The 21781-nt window shown below is 37.0% G+C and overlaps 1 protein-coding gene across 1 annotated transcript; it reads right to left on the bottom strand.

Annotated features, from left to right (window-relative positions):
• Positions 1–1875: 1875 nt before the first annotated feature.
• On the bottom strand, positions 1876–18471 carry LOC125620175 (homeodomain-interacting protein kinase 1-like). Its single transcript, XM_048814542.1, has 3 exons — positions 17576–18471; positions 9398–10475; positions 1876–2068 (listed from the first exon to the last, which is right to left on the bottom strand). The coding sequence occupies exons 2-3, from the start codon at positions 10471–10473 to the stop codon at positions 1891–1893; spliced, it is 1254 nt and encodes a 417-aa protein (XP_048670499.1). The 5' UTR covers positions 10474–10475; positions 17576–18471; the 3' UTR covers positions 1876–1890.
• Between the last annotated feature and the right edge of the window lie 3310 nt (positions 18472–21781).

Genomic DNA, 21781 nt, shown 5'->3' with positions numbered 1-21781 from the left:
TTATTTTTTTATTTTTTTTATTTTTAGTTGTAGATGCACAAAATACCTGTTATTTTTATATATCCATTTTTATGTGGTGCCAAGGATCGAACCGAGTGCCTCACATATGCTAGGCAAGCGCTCTGCCATTGAGCCACAGCCACAGCCCCATAAGTGGTTACTTAAAACAAGCCATTTTTATATTTCACTAAGTCCAAAAATGTCAAATTTTTGGAAGGTGGTAAATATTGCATCTACTCTACAACAGACCGAGATAAAAATCCTAGACCGAATAGGAGAAAATACTGTTTCGCTATTTTTTTTCCTTCTAATCGTTCATTTTTTGAAAAAAAGAAAAACCAAAAAAAAAGTAAACAGTGTCAGAAGGAGCTTCTATATGTATAGAGGGTAAATATTTCTCCCTTTTTTTTTTTTTGGTGGTCCTGGGGATTGATCCAGGGCCCTCTACCACTGAGCCACATCCCCAACCCTTTTTATTTTTAGACAGTGTCTCACTATGTCACTGAGGCTGGCTTTGAACTCATGATTCTCCTGCCTCAGCCTCCCAAGTCACAGGAATTACTGGCTTGCACCACTGGGCCCAAATTAAAAAAAAAAAAAAAAATCATTCTAAAGAACAAGATAATTCACAATTTACTTCTATGGCAAAACTGTTCCCTTCAATGGACCAATTACTTGAAAAACTGTAACTACCCTCTCCTAAAGCTTTTCTGTTTTAACAAAGAAATTCCTGTATTAAAATACTTTACAACAGATTCATCTCATAAATTCTATTTTACAGTGACCCAAACTATCATAGCTTTTGGCACCTAGGTATGCCAGTCTGAAGACAGTATTTACTTCAGTATGTGTCACATATGTATAAAAGGAAATAAAAACAACTTAGTAAGCCAAAGTTCAGTCTTAAAACTCCAGTCCTTTATCCTTACTTTTACATCTCAACTCATAAGATAGTCGTTAACTGAAGCTAGGTCTCTAATAAATCATAATAGATATAAAAGTACCAATCTTAAGTAATAGAAAATAAAATCCTTTTGTTTATTGTAGATTTGCAAATATAATATTAGACCAAGAAAGATGGTATAAATACTAGACCAAGAAGAAAAGTAGAAAAAAATTCTACTATTTGTTTAAAAACTCTTTAGTAATAATTGGATTCCTCTTTTCCTGTTATCTAAGTACTTCTATTCCTCTGGAATCTACTTCACTAGTAACTACAGTTGACTGATCCTTGAACAATGCCATGAGGTGCTGATCCTCAATCCCATGGCTGAAAATCCACATGTAACTTTTGACTACCCCAGAACTACTAATAAGCCTGCTATTGACCAGAAGTCTTGCCAATAACATGAATGGTAGATTAACACATATTTTTATGTTTTATATATATATTACATAGGTGAAAAACATGCAAGGACCACAAGATATCACTTTTTCCTGCTATATGCAGTTTACAGGAGCGAGTGTTAGAGTGGAGACGATTAGCATCACTTAACATTTTAGGCAGATAATCAACTACACTTGAGCTCACCACAACTGCAACAGGAGACTGCTATGAAATTATTATAATAGTACAGTATGTACTACAATTAATTTCATGCAGTTATGATTTAATATTTCATGTTTATATTTCTCTTAACTGAATGGCATCATGTATAGTCTATATGTATAAATTATGAACTTTTTATAATAAATGTACATATATTTTATGGTAATAAATGCTAACAAACCATTATCTACATATATTTTATGCATCCATGACATACCTAATTTTTCTTAATTTTTTTCAATATTTCTAGGTTACATGGTTGATCAGTGAGTTTTTTCAAATTATTCAAAAAAAAAAAACAGTCCATTCAAGTGGACCCATGCAATTCAAACCCATGTTGCTCAAAGGTCAATTGTATTTATTATTTCTATTTCTATCCACATAAACATTCTTACCTGATCATATTCTGAAGCACCAGGATAAAGAGGCCATCCCAGGAACAGCTCAGCTATTACACAGCCCAATGACCACATATCAATAGCTTCACAAAATGGTAATCCAAGAATAATTTCAGGGGCTCTAGCCAAAACAAAAATATCAGATAAAAAAGTAAACATTAATGGGAGAAATTAACTATGTTGACTAAATCCTGTTTTAGCATCAGCTAAAAATTCATTTATTTAATGAAACTAAAAACAACCAGTCAATTTAGAATTCAGAATTTTTTGAATCTTAGATAATACAGAACATAAACCATGTATTACATAATAATCCCAATGGGCAGAGCAATGCCCCATAATCAAACACACTGATATTTCTGCAACAAAACCAAGAACAGGCATACGAAGCTAGCCAAATGAAGACTTTATTTTATTTATTTATTTTTTTATTTATTTATCCATTCATTCGTTCATTCATTTATTTATTTATTTTTGGTGCCAGGGACTGAACCCAGGAGCATTTAACCACTGAGTCACATCCCTATCCCTTTTTATTTTGAGACAAGGTCTCGTCAAGTTCCTAGGGCCTTGGTAAGCTGCTGAGGCTGGCTTTGAACTTCCGATCCTCCTGCTTCAGTCTCCTAAGCCGCTGGGAGTACAGACATGTGCCACTGTGCCCAGCTAAACAAAGGCTTTAAATAGCTCCACAATGGTTTAAGTTAGGTCTTGACAATAAATAAATTGTTTATAACAAACTTGGGGAGCATTTTCAATTTTTGAGAGCTTTCTGAAGGTTGGAAGCATAAAGAAGCATAATTTTTTCTTTTTATTATTAAACCTTTTTAATTATTTAAAAAAATCAAGTAAACGTCCTGGTCAATAATTACACCTTTGTGACAAAAAAATTTTTCTGAGAAGATATGGTGGTTGTTAGTTCACTCTAGAGCCAGCCGATCAGGGACTGAAACCTAGCTCCATCATTTAACAGCTATGGTAGACACAACACTAAATCTCTGTGCCACAGATTCCTTGTCTATAAAATGAATTAAGAGTATCTATCACACAGTGTTGCTGTGACATTTAAATAAATACATTCAAGTTCTTGGATGAGTATCTGGCACATGACAAGCGCTAGGTGTTATATATAATAATAATTACTGTTATCATTATTTTAAAACTTTGAACTCTTTTTTGTGCTTGTAGAAAAAAATCATTTCTATTAATACTCACATAAGAAACATAACCATAGGGAACCTTAAAGAGAAGAACAAAGTAATTCATAAACTAAGAGTTTTATATATATGAACACATCTAAAATATAAGTGTTACCCCATTTATAGAGGATGAAACTAAAGTAAAGAAAGATTAAGTAATTTGCCCAAAATCACAATAAATAACAGAGCAGTCTGTCTGGCTCCAAAATTAATATAACATCCTATCTTTCAATGAATAAAAGTTACAAACATAACCATCTAGATAAATCTATTTGGCATGGTGGTATACATGAGTGTTTCTGGCTAAAATTAAGAGGAAAGAGTGGGTTCAAAAAAGGAATGGTACAGTCTGGGGTAATAATTGAGTGGTAGCAGACATAATGCCTTGGGTTTGATTCCCAAATATCTGCCCCCCTCCAAAAAAAAGGTACAAGGGTGGGAAATAATAATAATACTACTACTAATAATAATAAATGACATATAGTGCTTACTATGTGCTATGCATTGTTCTAAGTTCTTTATAAATGTTGAATCACTTAATTCTTATAATAAATCCTAAAAAAAAAAATTGGCATTATTGTGCATCACCAACTCTAGCTGGGATTATAGATGTTTGTCAACATCCTTTCTCAAAAAAAAAAAAAAAAAAAAAGAGCTGGGGATGTAGCTCAGTGGTATGGCACTTGCAGGCATGAGGCTCTGAGTTCAATCTCCGGTACTGCCAAAAAAAAAAAAAAAGATTGTTCATGTTATAGGTAGCTAGAACCATGTATTACTGATGGAATTTCAGAGTTCTATTAAATTTCCAGCATTATGGCATATTTTTAAGATCACATAAAATTGAAGCATTAATAAAGTAGAGAGTAAGAGTACCCAGAAACAATACAAAAGCTTTTCTAAAATTGAAAAAGAACAAAACTTTCTACTGTCAGTGAGCAGAATCATTAATTTTCAAATTTATGACAGTGCCAAAAATAGCTGGCAAGGAGTGTGCAAATGGCTTTGTGCCAAAATTAAAAACTGGGCTTAGAACATTGAAAGCATCAACTGGAAAGCAGAATGATTTTGCCATTCTCATAATGCCAAGAAGACATTTTAAAGCCCAAAAGGTAAGTCACAAGGGAATGACCAGACCACCCAAACTTACTTCTTTAAAAAGGTAGCACATGATATATGATAACTGGTAATCCTGTAAATCTTAAAGTCTCAAGGAAATTAGAGGAAATACTAATTCCACTCCTAAAACCCCATTAAAACACACACCCACACACACACACACACAACTGAAAACTGGCTGGAATCAGTTTTTTCATTTGGTCTCATCCTGCTTCTGTGACAAGAAGCAGTTATGGATTTTCAGCAAAAAACTCACTCAAAACAGCAACTATTCTCTTACAAACAGCCAAGTGTTAAAAATAAAGCCGCTCAGTCCAAGGGCTTTTTTCATCATTAGGGCCTAGAAATGTTAGACTGAGCTAACTCTGGGAAGCAAGAAGACTGAAGTTATCTTCTCCTTTACTGAACAGTAAAGCATCATTAGGAGTTTTGCCTCTAAGAAGGTAAGAACTGAATGTTTTAAACTCTGATTTCAGATTATAATTCTTGGAAATATTTTCACTACATCTTTTCCCTTGGCCTCCATTCTTTCTCAATCTGTCAAAATAGAGTCTACAGAGGGAATGGGAATATCATCAGTGAGAGCTTACATTAATGAGGCCCTAGGTTTAATCCCCAACACACACACACACACAGTCTATGGACACTAAAACCCTGGTTCTACATCATCTATATAAGAAAGCTGAATTAGATAATGACTTTTCTAGGTGCCTTTCCAATTCTAACATCCTAACTGGGCAATTAAAAAGATTATCTACTCAAGCATAGAAAAAAGAAAGCTAAAAACAAAAACAAAGCAAAAAAAACTTGACAGCATTCACTTCAGTAGGAAAATGGCATTAACTGTGCTTCGAACACAGCAGTCTCTTCTTTGAAGATACATCCCATTCTCAAAACCAAACACTAAACATGTTCTAATTACTATTGCCAAGTGGAAGAAATAGCATCCCTGCCTTTTGGATTCCTAAGTTCAAACTTCTTTGTATTGAAAAGTTCCTTCAAGATCATAAAGTTTTATTTCACTGGCACCCAGATCAAGCTGAGATTGGGATAGCTTAAGAGTTCAAATCATTTTCTGGTCATTTTCATGAATAGTCTTGTTACTTTTTCCCATTTCAGATGCATCAAATCTACTTACTTGCCAGGTCAGAGATGTTACATTAAGTCATACATCTGTGGCTTAGTTGAAACTGTAGTTTAACTGTTAGAGGAAATTAGGTTGTTGTTGGCTATACTTAACGCTATTCTTGTCTTCTCTAGATTTTATCCTTCTATAAGTAACAAACAGCTTGAAACAGAGGCTAGTTAGTTTGTTCAAAATGGAAAAGCATTACACTGGGCATGGTGAAATCTCAGCAACTCACGAGGCTGAGGCAGGAGGATCACAAGTTCCTGACCAGTCTCAGCACTGTCTCAAGATAAAATTTTAAAAAAGAGTTGAGGATGCAGCTCGGTGATAGAGTGCCCCTGGTTCAATCCCCAATACCACAAATAAATAAATAAGAATAAAAAGCATTGAGCCTGTAAGTATGGCAAAGCTTTTTCCCTAAAACCCAACCCCAAAAGATGGCAGCTTTTCTTGGACATTTACATTGTATATTTACAGTGGGCCAGAGAATAAAGTATATTACTTCTACTGCCAGAATCATTTAGCCATGCCCATGGCCAACAGAAATAGCTCTATGGCAAATTTCTGTCTAATGAAAATCTTTTGGCATGTATTAGTAAGACAAAACAATGTAAAACTAAAAAGGAGGGTAAGAAAGAAGGCTATGTTTGGAGCCAGAATGATTTGCCAGCCAAAAAGATTTCACAGAGATTTTCTGAAAGAAAAGGTGAAGACTTAACAGATTCTATAATGGCAACAAAGCAACAACAAAAGAAGCTTAAGAGGACACAGTGATAAGGAAGAAATGCCTGAGCTGCTATTCCATCTGCCTTAGGCTCATTATCCAATGTTACTGTTAAACAACACAATGCACATGTTAAATCCTAAACACAGTTAAGTCATGGATGGTTAACTTCAACATTAATTTATTATTACCAGTAATTAACCTGGTAATAAACAGAATGAACTCCTGTTTTTTAAGAGCTAAACTTAGTTCAACCTAAAATTATTTTTATGTCAAAGACCAAAATGCATGAGAAATACAGGAAACATTGTTAAGCTCAAACGACAGCTTAAATTAAAAGGATAAGTAAAGGGTTACAAAGATCAGCAACTTAATACTGAAAATAATTCAAATGAATTGCACATTAAACTAAATGAACCTCTTATACCCTCAAATCTTGTATATAGCCTTTAAGTGAAAATTCCATCAAAAATGATTTCATGAAATAATAATTCTCTTTGCTAGCATGCACAAGGACCTGAGTTCCATCCCTGGCACTGAAAAAAAAACAACTGCTGTTACCTGTCTTTAACAAGGCACACAAGTAGTTAAAGAACACCTGCAGGCATGGAGTAAAGATTGTGAAAGCTGATAAGCCCTCATCCTTCAGCTGTGATCACCCTCTTATCTCCTTCAATACTCTGAAGGGGATGCTGAGCTGAACTTCACTTAGTGCCCCTATAGTGTTTTATATAGTTGTACCATATGTACGCAATACACAACAGTGATGGGACTGCTCAAAGGAGAGTATTAAAAGCAACTGTAGTTGGAATCTAAAACTTTTAAGGTATAAATAAGTGAAAGTGAAAATCTCAAAATGGGCCAAGGATGGGGCTGGAGTTGTGGTTTAGTGGTAGAGCGCTTGCCTAGCATGTGTGAGGCACTGGGTTCAATTCTCAGCACTGCATATAAATAAATGAATAAAATAAATGTCCAATAATGTTTAATAGATTAAAAAAAATTAGCCAAGGTTGCCTTATGACAGCATGAAACCAGAAACCAAAGGCTCTCAATTTCCTTACCTTGTCTCAAGTAAAAAATGGCATAGTTTTATAAAACTATAAAAATATTAAAATAAATAAGTATGGATAAAACATAATGTTAACATGTGAGAAACAGTTTGGTGGTTCCTCAGAAAGTTAAACCTAGAATTACCATATGACCCATTAATTTCACTCCAAGCTATGTACCTAAAAGAACTGAAAATAGGAACTTAATAGACTTGTACAGAAATGTTCACAGCAGCATTATTCACAATAATCAAAAGGTGGTAACAACCCAAGTGTCCATCATCAGATGAATGGATAAACACAATATGATATATACATACAATGGAGTATTATTTAGCCACAAAAAGGAATAAAGTTAAGATTCATGCTACAGCATGGATTAACCTCAAAAACATTATTCTTACTGCTAAGTGGAATAAATGAGACACAAATGGACAAATATTGTATGATTCCATTTATATGTAGACTCTAGCCTTCTAGACAAATAGAAAATCAAATAGAGGTTACTGGGGGTAGGAAGAAGAAAGAATAGGGAGTTACTACTTAATGGTTACAGAGTTTGTTTTGGGTGACAAATAGTGTTGATGGTTTCATTTCTTTCTTTTTTTTACAAAGCACTGTAACGTATTTAATAGATAGTGGTAATGATTACACAATACTGTGAATGTACTTCATACCCCAGTGAACAGTATCTGTTATAATCTGGATCTTACGTATCCAACAAAGGCTCGTGTGTTAAAGATTTTGTTCCCTGCTGATGGCACTACTGGGAGTTGGTAGGACCTTTAAGCGCAATCTAGTGGAAGTGAGGTCACTGAAAGCCTACCCTTGCAGGGATAATGGAACCTGGGTCCTCTGCTTTCTCCCTCGCCCCCTCTCTGCTTCCCAGTTAACATGAGGTGAACAATTAAGCTCTTATCACTATGATGTTCTGCCCTAGCACTGGCAAAGTGACCAGACCAAACAGCCTAAAACTGAACCCTCTACAACCATGAGACAAAATAAATCTTCTTTCTTTATAAGCTGTTTATCTTAGGTGTTCTGTCACATTACTGGAAAGTTATCTATCACAGTACGAAATAGCAAAAATAGTAAATATGTGAAATACAGATTTTACAATTTTAAAAAATTATGTAGATGGCATTTTTTTCTGAGTCTTTGTATGAGCAAAAATATTCTTCTGTTATTTTCACACAAACAAAATTCTTAGTTCAGTATATTTCCTCAGCTAAAGGCATTTGTCATGTTGGATATATTCCCTTATAAATATATTTTGTAGTTATCTATTTTTTGTTGATTGTTTGAACTGTTTCATTTGTTTCTTTCTTTTTCTTTTTTTGGTAGTGATGAGGTTCAAATCCAGTGCCTCGTCATTCTAGACAAGTGGTATATACCACTGAGTGACACTTCCAGCCCATTTCATTTCTTTATTGAATGCCTACATGATCTGTATTTGATGCATGACTACATATCAGACTCCTTAAAATTAATAAGTAAATAAAGGAGGTGCTAAGAAATAAAAGCACATTTAAAAAGAGCTTTGATTATGGTATAGACAAAATTTATGTACTGTCCCAATAATTACTATACATTAAAAAGGTAGCTACATTAGAGCTATCAAATCTAGAAATATGAATCACTAAAGTATAAGTTACTGCATATAAATAAATTAAATAAATGTCCAATAATGTTTAAAAAAATAGATTAAAAAAAATTAGCCAAGGCTATTCTAGGATAACCAAATAAGTTCCAAGTATTATAGATATTGTTACAAGACAAAGAGACCATAACAATCACCTAATCTAATTCTCACTGTTACAGAAGAAAAAAATAGAAAAGAATAAAATGCTGCTAGAGTTAAACCTGGAGTTATTCCCAAGGCATTTTATCTGCCAAGATATGAGTTTGGAAAAAATAGCAGCATATGCTGAAATTCATCACAAATAAGTAAGTATCTAAGACTTCTTAAAATAGGAAAATTAGATATAATGGTAGTAAAGACCAGATGTTAGTATAATTCAGCTAGTAACCTTCTGAATCAGACTGAGTTAATTTTTCTAGTGCTAAAAAAAATTTCAGAAAGATAACATTACATAGAAGAATGCCACATACATATGTAATGAACTAAAACATATCTTATTTCTACTATTCACTGTTAAAAGTTGTCTGTAATAAAATGTTAAATATAAGGACAGCTCTCTAGCCTAACATATAATTTTCAATATTTTCCACTTGCCTGTAGTAACGTGACTGTAGGTAGGTTGAACACACAGCTTTGGAAACGTGACTAGCAGAACCAAAGTCAATGACCTTCACTCGGTAGGGTTGGCGAACTGGATCGACAAGCATTATGTTTTCAGGCTTAAGGTCAGCGTGAATCAGACCAAGACTCTTGAGCTTCATCAGGGCTGTGGCCACCTGCTGCAAGATTGGTCTGATGTACTTGAGTGGCAGTGGGCTAAACTTGTTCTGCTTCAGAAAATCGTATAAGTTCTGCTCCAACATCTCAAACACAAGGCAGGTATGGTTCTTATGCTGAAAGCACTCATAAGAACGGACAAAATTATACTCATCTGCATTTTCACTGCTTAGGCGAGAAAGGATGCTCACTTCAATCTGTCCTTGTCTGGCATAGGAGGGGTGGTTCTTTAAGATTTTAATAGCCACAATTTCCTTGGTGCTCCGCTTCCAGCACTTAGCCACCTGTCCAAATGTCCCCCGGCCTAGGAACTCCAAGACTTCATAGCTATTGGTCATAGAGCAAAGGATTTCATGCTGGACCAGCTGATAATCCCCTTCTCCGCTAGAACTGCTACTCTTTGTGGTCACAGTGGTGGTTGTGGCAGCAGCACCCACCACAGTTCTGTTTTGCAGCATGAGAGGGGGATGTTCTTCTATGATCTGCACGCTACCGTTGCTGTCAACTTCCTCACTTTTTCTTTTCAATCCACATTTTTGATATGGCTCAAGCAAAGAAACGTTGCTTCTGTGAGTCAGGGTCTGGCTGTTCTGGAAGGTTGATGTAGCTGCACTGCCAGAGCTATCAGCTGCTGTTACAACAATATGCTCCACTGCAGGAGCCGGAAGGAGGAGACCCTGGTCGTAAGCAGGAATATTGAAATTTGCTACCTGGTGAGAGGAGTTGGCTTGCCCTTGTGTAGCTGGGAGGGTTTTGCTGTGGGTATAATATTTGTCGTTGCTGCTCTGTCCTGAAACATCCCAGCCAGAGGGCTCTATTTTCAGTTTCTTCGCACTGCAGAAGGCACTAGACGACACTGATGGGGGGGAAAACACCTGCAGCTGTGATGCCATACCTAGATGGGGAGAAAATGAGAATTAGACCACAAGTCTTAGCAACAGCTTATATGAAAACACTTTAGTTGATAAAAGAAACATGATGCAATAACGTTCCCCTTTTCAAAGCTAATTAACCTACATTCACAGAAATAGTGTCCAGAATGTACCAAAGTGAAAACTTGGTACATTCACTCTGTGCAGGTCATACATAAAATGTTTGAAAGAAGAAAGAAAAAAATAATGTTCATCTCTGTCTACTACATTTGAAAAGGAACACTGAAAAACTGACCAGAAGAAGTAACCAGGTTGATGACAAGGTTAGACAGTATCTTTTGATGATTAAGGAAAATTAATCTTAGGAAAATACAGGGAGAGGAAAAGAGAACAAACAGATCAGCTGTCCTGAGTATCCCACAGATACCTCAAACACAATAAGCCCAAGGACTAAGCCAAATTTTGTTGTTGTTGTTGATGTTTGTTTGTTTTTTCAGGAAAAAAAAAAGGCTAATAATATTTGACATAGCATACAAGCCATTTCATATTTATCTGCTCCTTCCTCAAACATCAGAGACCCTGGAATTCTATTTTAATACAACTTTTTTTTTAATTTAGTTTTTAGTTTTAGGTGGACATGATATCTTTATTTTTCTTTTATTTGGTGCTGAGGATCAAACCCAGTGCCTCATGCATGCTAGGAGAGCACTCTACCACTGAGCCACAATCCCAGCCCCTTAACACCCCTTCTTTTGCTCCACTTTCCCCTTTCCAATAAATACTAGCCAGAATTAGTCATCTGCAAAAGACTCTACTATCTCTATTTCTAATCCAGACCTCTCCTGAACTCCAATCCATAATATCCAAATGCCCACTTGATACTGTAATTTAGTTATTTTACAAACACCTGAAATTCAACATGTCCAAAATTAAACTTATGAGCCTCCACCCCATCCCCAGTTTTCTATCTCAATTATGAGATGACACAGCATACCCCAACACCTCAAGCCAAAAATCAGGGAGGCCGTGAGCTTCAGTATCCCAATCCATAAAACAGTAATAACAATAGCTACCTCATTATTGTTCTGAGAATCAAATGACTAAATACATGTAAAGTGGTAGTGCCTAGCACGTATTTAATTATTATCATCCTGTCTCATTCCTCTCCCTATCCTCCACATATAATCTATATCTTATCAATTCTCCCTCTTAAGTATATTTCAAATCAGCCATTTTTCTCTCCCTTATTGGCACCATTCTAGTTCAAACTGCCAATAGTCACCAAATTAATTGCCTTAAAGCCACTTGGGATCTTTGCTTTTAAACAATGCAAGTCAGTTAACTATTCTTTCTTCTTGACCATCCTTCTCCCCTCCCCCAAGTTTTCCATTTCCTTGGGCATAAAGTTTTAAATTTCAACCTGCCTTAACTAGCTCTCCAAAATTTGCTTGCTGTCTTCCAACATCTGTCCACTTTGATTCTTCCACTCTAGCCACACTTTCCACTCTAGCCCTTCTTTTCTTGCAAGAGTACTTCATAGTCTCTGAACTCCAGGCCTTCTAATGCATTGAAGACTTTCTTCTGGGAATACTGTTCCCTGACATCCCACCCCCACAGTACTGGGGGGATTGAACCCAGGGACACCCTATCTCTGAGCTACAACCCCAGCCCTTTTTATTTTGAGACAGTGTCTCAGTAAATTGCCCAGGCTAGCCTTGATCTTGCAATCCTCCTGCTTCAGTCTCCTGAGTCACTGAGGTTATAGGCATGGGGCCACCACATCCATGGCTGTTCCCTGACACCTGTCACAAACACACAAACACTCCCCACAATCATCCCACCACCACCATGCATTCCCATGGCACCCTGTTCTTTCCTTATAACTTGAAAATATTTATTTAAGGCCATATTTCCAGTCACAATATAAATTCCATGCAGACAGGTACTGTCTGTTTTGTTCTTCACTTGTATCACCAGAGCTCATCATAGACTATTAACATTTAATATCTGTTGGATGAAAGATCCAACTCCTGCCTATTAACTTCACATCCTCTGCAACTCCCTACCACGCACATGCTAAACTGCAGTTATTTTCAAACGCTTAAGTTAGATTTGGTTTTTGTTGTTGTTGATGTCTTTAAATCATCTTCCCTCTTATCTGCATGCATCATTCTTAAAATATGGAAGAAGTCCCCACTCCCATACATATAAGTTTTACTAGTCATGAGAGAATATACACAGACAATTAGGGAAAAAAGAAAAAGAAACATGACAAAGAATATTACAGAACATCAAAAAGCAATGTGTAATAGCTAAGCTGTGGAAACAGTTTAGATGGCCTCCAATAGATGATTGGATAAGAAACTGTGATATATATACACAATGGAATACTACTCAGCCTTAAATAAGAATGAAATTATGGCATTCACAGGTAAATGGATGGAATTAAGAGAATATCGTGCTAAGCAAAGTAAGCCAATCCCCCAAAAAACCAAAGGCCAAATGTTTTCTCTGATAAGTGGATGCTAATCCACAATCAGCAGGAGGCAAGGGAAGAAGGGAGGAATTTTGGATTGAGCAGAGGGGAGAAGGAGTGTCGGGGGAGGCAGTAAAATGATATGGACATTATTACTCCTACATACGGGTATGAATGCATGAATGGTGTAACTCTACATCATGTACAACCAGAGAAATAAAGAGTTGTGCTCCATTTGTGTAAAAAAATAAAGGACTGGGGATATAGCTCAGTTGGTAGAGTGCCTTGCATGCAGAAGGCCCTAGGTTCAATCCCCAGCACCACACAAAAAAATAAATAAAATAAAAATTATTAAAAAAAATACAATGTGTAGCTGGGCATGGTGGCACATACCTATAATCCCAGCATCTGGGGAGGCTGAGGCAGGAAGATCATGAGTTCAAAGCCAGCTTCAGCAAAAGTGAGGTGCTAAGCAACTCAGTAAGACCCTGTCTCTAAATAAAATACAAAATAGGGCTGGATTTGGCTCAGTGGTCGAGTGCCCCTGAGTTCAATATTCAGTACAAAAAAAAAGTAACGTGTCCATTTCCTTGTGACTGACTACAATTAAGAACTATCTGTACCAGACTAGTCAGCTGGAAAAAAGAACATATCTTCAACCTTCAATTTCTAAAATGTGGGTTGGATTTACTTTAAGCGAGAGTTTCCATAATTTATACAAACACTGAAGAGGAAAAAAAGTATAAATTAAAAGCTAAGGTCAGTGCAATTTTACTACAGGGTTACAAATACACAAACCATTCTGTTCTACCTCCATCACTGACATAATACCAAATTTAAGAGAAGTGTGAAACCAAGTAGCTCCTTTACAAAATTTACATATGAAAATACATGCAAGACACATACATCTATAATTCCAGTAACTCAGAAGGCTGAGGCAGGAGGTCACAAGTTTAAAGGCAGCATCAGCAACTTAGCAAGGCCCTAAGCAACTTAGTGGGACCCTGACTCAAAAATAAAAAAGGACTGGGGTAAAGCACCCATAGGTTGAATCCCCAGTACCACAAATAGATAGATAATATGCTAGAGCATTTCTTGTCATCAGAAAATGGAACCAGAACAAATTCACTTTCCTTATCTGTTGAGCTGCTAATTTTAACAATGCATCAAAAAACATGAAAATAACCTTCATGTCATTAAAAGTATTTAGTGAAATACTTTTTAAAAAAATATTTATTTTTTAGTTGTAGTTGGACACAAAACCTTTTTTATTTATTTATTTTTATGTGGTGCTGAGGATTGAACTAAGAGCCTCACACGTGCTAGGAAAGCACTCTACCACTGAGCTACAACCTCAGCCCTTAGTGAAATAATTTTAATGAATACAAAATTTGCCCTCTGCAGCAACTGTCTAGGAATAGGGGTCATAATTATATAGCAATATTTTATTTTCAGTAGTATAATAACACTGAAAAGACCTCATGAAATATAACATTTTTAAAAAATGCTCATAATTTGATAGTCTTTGAAAATATCACATTACCAGAGTAATGTTGCTGCTAACATTTTATCCAATAAAATAAGAGAGACTGATGACTTGGAATCTTCATACTGAACACTGCAGAAAGACAAATTCTAGGACATTTTTCTATACAAATGAGTAGAATTCTTATTCTGAAAGACAAGTGTAATCTACCCAAAGGAAAAAGAACAACCCAGAATTTCACTGGCCTTCCCTCAGCAAGGGTATGCTATATGAAAATCAGTACACATCTCACCATCAAGGACTCTTAAAATGTGGCTGACACTCATTCCGACCTCAGCTAGCACAAGGTGAGAAGAAAACACAGAATCAAAGTGGCCTAGAAAAATCAACAGAGTCTTATTTATATTCCACTCTGAAATTAAGGTTAAAACAGCAATTTCTAGACTCAGGATAAAGTATATGTTCCACAATACATCTTCCCAATAGAAAGGCAATTTTCTTCCTAGGCAAAGACCTCCCAAACAAAAATGTGGGATAGAATTAAAATCTGTGGAAATTTTACTATGTACACAACTCTGTTAAGCAAATTACAAATATTTTCAACTCATAAAAGAATCCCCAATAAATATGTCATTTCTGATTTCCTGAAAATGTTGTACCTCTCTTTTCATTTAAAACTTCACACTCCAAGGACTTAACCAACTCAATATGACAAATTTGTCCAATGCATTAATCCCAAACTAGGACTGACAGGCAAAATGCTATTGGTACTTGTACTTACTACTAAAAATAAAACCGAGTCACGCTAGAATGCACAGCTTCCCAAAAGAGTCAAATTCACAGCTTCCCCATTCCTGGCATGGTCACATCTATTTAACATCATTTATTGGGATGTACTATAAGTACTATAGGCAGACTGATAAGAATTCAAAATAACCCTGAATGAAATAGTTGGGCATAACAACCAAGTTAATAATTTTTCAATGTTTTGTCCTTAATCCTCAATAGCTTCCATCTTTTCCCCAACACACCTACAACAAATTCCTGCTGCTTTTGCTCAGTATCATCTTGGTCTCTTTGACACAATTTAATAATTAGTGACCTACATAATTTTAAATCAGTATTATACACTGATTTCTTCCTCTAGCACTTGTCCTTGGCTGACATGTACACGTATGTGTGTATTCTCCAGCACACACTCTGATAATACATGGTCTTATAAGGCAAATAAGAGTATGTATTTTGTAAAACACAAAACGTTTGGGAAGAAAATTCTTTCACTAGAACACCTAAATCTCTCTCTACTTCACTCAGTTATATCCACCACTCCTAGGGCACAATTCTGGACTACTTTTAAACAATCCAACTGGTCTCTCCTTAATTGTACCTTCAAGCCACCTTTCTAAGCTCCCCTCTTGGATTTATTCTTCACCTAAGTTTTTAAAAGTGCACATCTCGAGAAAAATGCATTCTGTCCCCCATATAAAACTTTAGGATAAAGCCTCAAAGCTCTATAATTTGTGCTACCAGGTCTTTCATGACTTGGACCTTGTTTCATCTACTTTACCCCAGGCACTCTCTTTCAGTTGTACTGTTTCTCTGGTTCCTAGAGTAGGCCTTGCTTTCTCCTGTCCTAGTTCCTTCATACATAATGTTCCCTTTGTGAACTTCATTTCCCCTCTGAGCCTTTTCCTAACTTGTATTTATCTTTCCAGTCTCTACTTAAAGCTCACTTCTATAGTGTGGCAGAAGCTGTTTGATTAAAATCTACCCTCCCCTTCATCCCAAGATGGACTACATTTACCAGTCCTTCTCACCAATGGAAAGTGACAAATGAGTGAGCTTTTCATATAGTTCCCTATCTACCAGCAGAACCCATGGAGACCAAGCTTTCACTAAGAGATGACACCCAAGGAAAGACGGATCAAACAAGATAGAAGGAACATGTGTCCTGAATGGTCATCTATAGCTGAGCTTACTGCCAACCTACAATAATCATTTTGACTTATAACACTTACTTCAAGCTGTTATGAAAGGAGGAACTATTTTCCTTCAGCTCGATTACTATTTAGATAGTCTTAGGCTGACAAATACACTCAGAAAAGACTTCCCAAGGGTCATCTCATATTAGTTTAGTTTCCTGGTAAAGTCTCCTAAAGCACCCTCTATCACTCCTTTCTAAGCTTCCCTCTTGGATTTATTCTTCACCAAAGTTTTTAAAAGTGCACATCTTGAGAAAAATGCATTCTGTCCCCCATATAAAACTTTAGGATAAAATCCCAAAGCTTACACTTAACTATTTCATTTACACTTATACTTAACTATTTCATTTATTCCTTAAAACTTATTGAGGACCTACTGTCTGTCAGGGACTGTTCTAGAGACAGGAGATAACAGTGGTATTCAAGATAGACAAGATCCCTTATCTTTTAGAGTTTACATTCTACTGGGGAGACAGACAGACAGACACACACACACACACACCTTATCTTTTAGAGTTTACATTCTACTGGGGAGACAGACAGACACACACACATTCTCTCTCTCTCTCTCTCTCTCTCTCTCTCCAAGAAAACAACAACTACCGATAAGTACTATGAGGAAAACAAAAACAATGATGTGATGGAGATAGTGGTCAAGAAAGGCCTTGTTGTGGTGGAAGCACTTAAGCTGAGACTTCACTGACAAGGAGAAAGAAAAAATGTAATGCAAAGATAGACACATCCTTGGCCCTTTTGAAGAAGAGGTAATTGTAAAGGGAACAGAACAATGGAGGAAATAGTAGAAACAGGACCCAACAAGGCAGGCAGGGACCAGACCACATGATAACTCGTAGGCCAATCTATATTTAAGTATGACCATTTGTAATTATTTATTCAAAACCTGACTTCCCATCTAAACTGGAAGTTCTAGAAGGACAGTCCTCAATAGTACAGCAGTGGTGTGTCACAGTCGTTTCCCCTTTTCTTTCTTTCTTTTTTAAATTATCACCAGCATCTATCACAGTGGCTGTCACATAGCATATGCCAAATATTGGCTAGAATAAATGACTGTAAAACAGATCACATTACTTCCCCACATATATAATGTAAAAAGAGCTCAGAAGTCATTCCAACTAAATTAAAGAAACACATGATAAATCTGGGCACAGTGGTGCACACCTGTAATCCAAGTGACTCAGGAGGTTGCGGCAGGAAGACTACAAATCCGAGGCCGGCCTCATCATTTAGTGAAGTCCTAAGCAAGAGAGCAAGACCCTGCTCAAAAATAAAAAAATTAAAAAATAAAATTAAGGGCTGGGGATGTGGCTCAGTGGTAACGTGCCCTGGATTCAATTCCCAGTACAAGAAAAGAGAAATATATAAGATAGAAATTAGTCTTATCTGCAAGATAATATATACATTAGTGTTCTAAATACAATAATACTAAAGAAAAAAGTAATCTGGAAATCCTATGAACACTATTTGAATCAAAGTCTCCCACTCCTTTTCCTCTAGTACTTCCTTCCTTCATGTGGAACTGTATGACAAGTCACTTCCCCAACCGGTATTGCAAAAAATAGGGTGTGGACAAAGGTGGTGGTAGTTGCCAGCAGAGTATACAATTCTATGTAACTTCAGCCATCTAAATCAATTTTTAATGTTTAGGTAAACTGCTTTCTAGGCAGGATTTTTTCCCCTAAATTTCAATAGTTCATTTATATTCATTGGTAATGACAAATCTATAGCAACAAAACAAAAGAAAAATAGGTGCTTTGTGTTAATAATAAGGTAATATTTTAGTATGTGTAAAAGATAGTCTACAAAATCTATACAGTTTAGAATAAAAAAACATGAGGAGTTTCCAACATAAGAAAAAGGCCAAATCAACAAAGCAGAGATCCATATGAAACACACATAATGCTAAGAAAAGACCCTGTTTGGATCAGCCAGCAAAGGTGGAAGGAAAACAGTTACCATGTTTGGCAGATGGGAGGTAGAAGAATGAGGCCAAGTCCTGTGGCAACTGCCTGTAATCCCAGCTACCCAGGAGGCTAAGGCACAAGGATTGCAAGTTCTAGGACATCCTGCGCAAATTAGGGAGACCCTGTCTCAAAATAAAAAATGAAAAGGGTGGGGATATAGCTCAGAGGTACAGTATCCCTAGGTTCAATTCCCAGTATGGGGCAGGGGGGGNTGTAAGCTTTGGGATTTTATCCTAAAGTTTTATATGGGGGACAGAATGCATTTTTCTCAAGATGTGCACTTTTAAAAACTTTGGTGAAGAATAAATCCAAGAGGGAAGCTTAGAAAGGAGGGATAGAGGGTGCTTTAGGAGACTTTACCAGGAAACTAAACTAATATGAGATGACTTTTGCCAGTATACCAAGGGATGTAAAAAAATGTCAGACATGGTGGCTCACACATGTAATACCAGCAACATGAGAAGCTGAGGCAGGAGGATCACAAGGTTCAAGAACAGCCTCAGCAACCTAGAGAGACCCTGCCTCAAAAATAAAGAGCCAAGCACCACCATGCGTGCCTATAATTCCAGTGACTTAGAAGATTGAGACAGGAGGATCACAATTTCAATTCCAGCCTCAGCAACTCAGTGAGGCCCCAAGGAACTTAGCAAGACCCTGTCTCAAAATTTTTTAAAAAGGTAAAGAGATGGCCCCACTGGGAATGTGGCTCAGTGGTAAAGCACCACTAGGTTCAATTTCAGTACCAAAAAAGTTTAAAAATTAAAAAAGAAAAATGAAAGATTGTATAGAGTAAGATGTGCTTGATTAGAAGACACTGGCAAAAAAAAAAAAAAAAAAAAAGAAGTACAGGATTTTTATAGCTAAAAGGGACCTTAAAAGATCTGTTCTAAAATCCTCTAATTCCAAGATGGAAAAAAGGAGACTCAAAAAAGCCAAAAAAGTTTTATACAAAGCTAATGAGGAGCAATGCTGGCAAAGAATTCAGGTCTTCTGATTCTTTTTCATTAAGCATGCTGGGAAAGCACAGTACCAGGTGCCCTTAAAGAATCCAAAAGAAATACAACCAAGTTTCTCTACCTTCAATAACCTTGGAATGTTGCTGAGTTGATAAGACACACTGAAGAAAGGAAAGAAAGAAAGAAAATACATAAAGAATGTTAATCTTTTAAGTGCCAAATTACGTACTATACAAATATATTAGGCATCTAGGAACTGGATTTCAACAACTAAAGGAAGATTAGGGACAACACCAAAAAGAAACCAAGCCAGGCATAGTGGCACAAGCCTGCAGTCCCAGTTATTTGGGAGGCTCAGGCAGAAAGATCACTTGTAGCCAGAAGTTTGAGGTCAGCCTGGTCAACACAGCAAGACCCTGTCTTCCTTAAAATAAACAAACAGATGGAACCACAAGGCAAATCAGTGATAGCTTAAGTGGTAGTTGAAGCAAAACAATCTTGATAACTGGTGTTGGAAGGGAATGAAATATAAGGGAAGAAACTGAAGAGGAATTAATAGAAAGATAAAAAAATAGACTGCTGTCATTAAAATGAAAATGAAAACAAAGGGCAGATGGCAAATCAAGCAGCTTATGTTTACAAAATTACTTCAAATTATAATACATAACTAACAAGCTGCACAAGTTCTAAGTGTAAGAAGTTCACAAAGCAGGTTTTGGCTCACTGATTTCTACCAATAAACCACTGATGGAGCTGTGCTTATAAAAACAAAAACACAGAATGAAAGAATTCTATTTTCCAGACAATTGTGAACTTTGACATTTCTCTTCTTTTTTTTTTTAAGAAAGTTCTGGTTTGGTTTAAACGTTGTTACTAATCAACATACTCTAAAATCCATAAAACTACAATGTGCAGAGATGGACAGACTGTCCCTGAAGATGAAACCAGCAAAAGACCTACTTGTCAACCAGAGCCAGTATATTTATAAGATCTCATTCACCATTTCACTCCTCAGATCGTTTATGGGCTTGGCTGCCTCCAGTTTCAACCACAAGTACTTTACCAAAATATCCTTCAAGCCAAGAACACTATCTTAAAGTCAGTGACTACGTTCATCTTGCCCAGTAGTATAACATAAAACCCTGAGATATACTGCATGCAAAGATCCAAAATTACCAGCTGAGTAACAATGATTAGGTGAAATGATTTGTTAGTAGATGTTTTAATGTTTTACAGAAAGCTTTAGGCTTCTATATGAAAAAAAGCTGGTAATGGTTTGCATTCTCTATAATCTTACACACACACACACACACACACACACACACACAAAGTCTTACAGGCCAGGAATCAAAAATAGCTTTACACAAACAAGAGCAAAATTGTAGGTTTTGGTGAGGGCATCAGCCACTTAATTTAGCACCACTTCATCTAAAGCAGGAAGCCACACTGCTGTTTCCATCAGAGTTACTAAGAAACAAATAAGATAAAGAACAGATTGAGGCGGAAGAATCTGTAGGTAAAACTAATATTTTGATGCAATTCCTGAGAATTCTCAGTGTCATTAACCGACAAGAAAAAACATCCAGGACTACCTTAAAATTAGCCTATCTAGAACTGAATCGGTTAAGTAGAGAAAAGACTTATTGGAGCTTGGGATTGTTTTTTCTCCCTTCCCCTTTTCAGCCCCCTCCCCAAACAGGAAGGAACGCGCGCCCAGCATAAACACAGGCCACTGCTCAAGGTTCGTCACCACAACAAACTGGAGGTTAGACGCTCCTGGAGACCGAGCCTTAGGTCTGGGTTGCTAGGCACAAAAAGGGACTCTTCCCCACAAACCTGTGAATAGTGTGGACCTTACCCAAGAGTTTTAGTGGTCTCCTTTTTCCGTTTTCTTTTTTTTTTTTTAAACAAAGCTTTGAAAGTGGCGACAGGCAAGCAGCAAAAGTTTCTCTCTGAGCCAGACCTCTAGCCTTGCACAGACACACATTAGTTAGGAGGGCTGTTCCCACGTCGTCTCCACCATCATTACAAATTACAAACGTAGCGATTACAGAACATAAGCGGAGAGGACAGAAAAGCTTCCACACCCACCATCCCACCCCCACCGTCTTCTCCAGAAACCGCTTCCTGGTCCCAAAAGCACAAATAACCCCTAACCACCGCGATAAGCAGAGCTGGGAAATATACACGCACAAGTCACACACTGGGAACCTGCCACAACAGCCGGGGAGGGGGAAAAGAACCGGCCGGGCGAGGAGATGCAAGGCGTCCCCCTGTCACTTGAGGACAACAACACGCCTAGAGGAGAAGTGGCAGGAGGCAGGGGGAGTTGCCCCGCCAACAAGCCCGCAGTAGCCCACTTTCCCGCGAACGCAATCCCGTTCCGTGACGGCGAGCTGCCGGGCCGCAGGACGCGGTGCCCGATGCCAGACGGGGGCGACTGAGGG

Source organism: Marmota marmota, unplaced genomic scaffold (assembly GCF_001458135.2).
Source record: "Marmota marmota marmota unplaced genomic scaffold, marMar, whole genome shotgun sequence".
Classification (NCBI taxonomy): domain Eukaryota; kingdom Metazoa; phylum Chordata; class Mammalia; order Rodentia; family Sciuridae; genus Marmota; species Marmota marmota.
This window is presented reverse-complemented; position numbering and strand designations above follow the sequence as displayed.

What these genes read in the sequence shown, in the direction of transcription:
- LOC125620175 (XM_048814542.1), bottom strand. Translation starts at nt 10,473, where the DNA reads ATGGCATCACAGCTGCAGGTGTTTTCCCCCCCATCAGTGTCGTCTAGT. An exon ending in CTACAGTCACGTTACTACAG is followed by an intron (nt 2,069 to 9,397) that starts GCAAGTGGAAAA and finishes TGTTTTGGCTAG; the next exon opens with AGCCCCTGAAATTATTCTTG.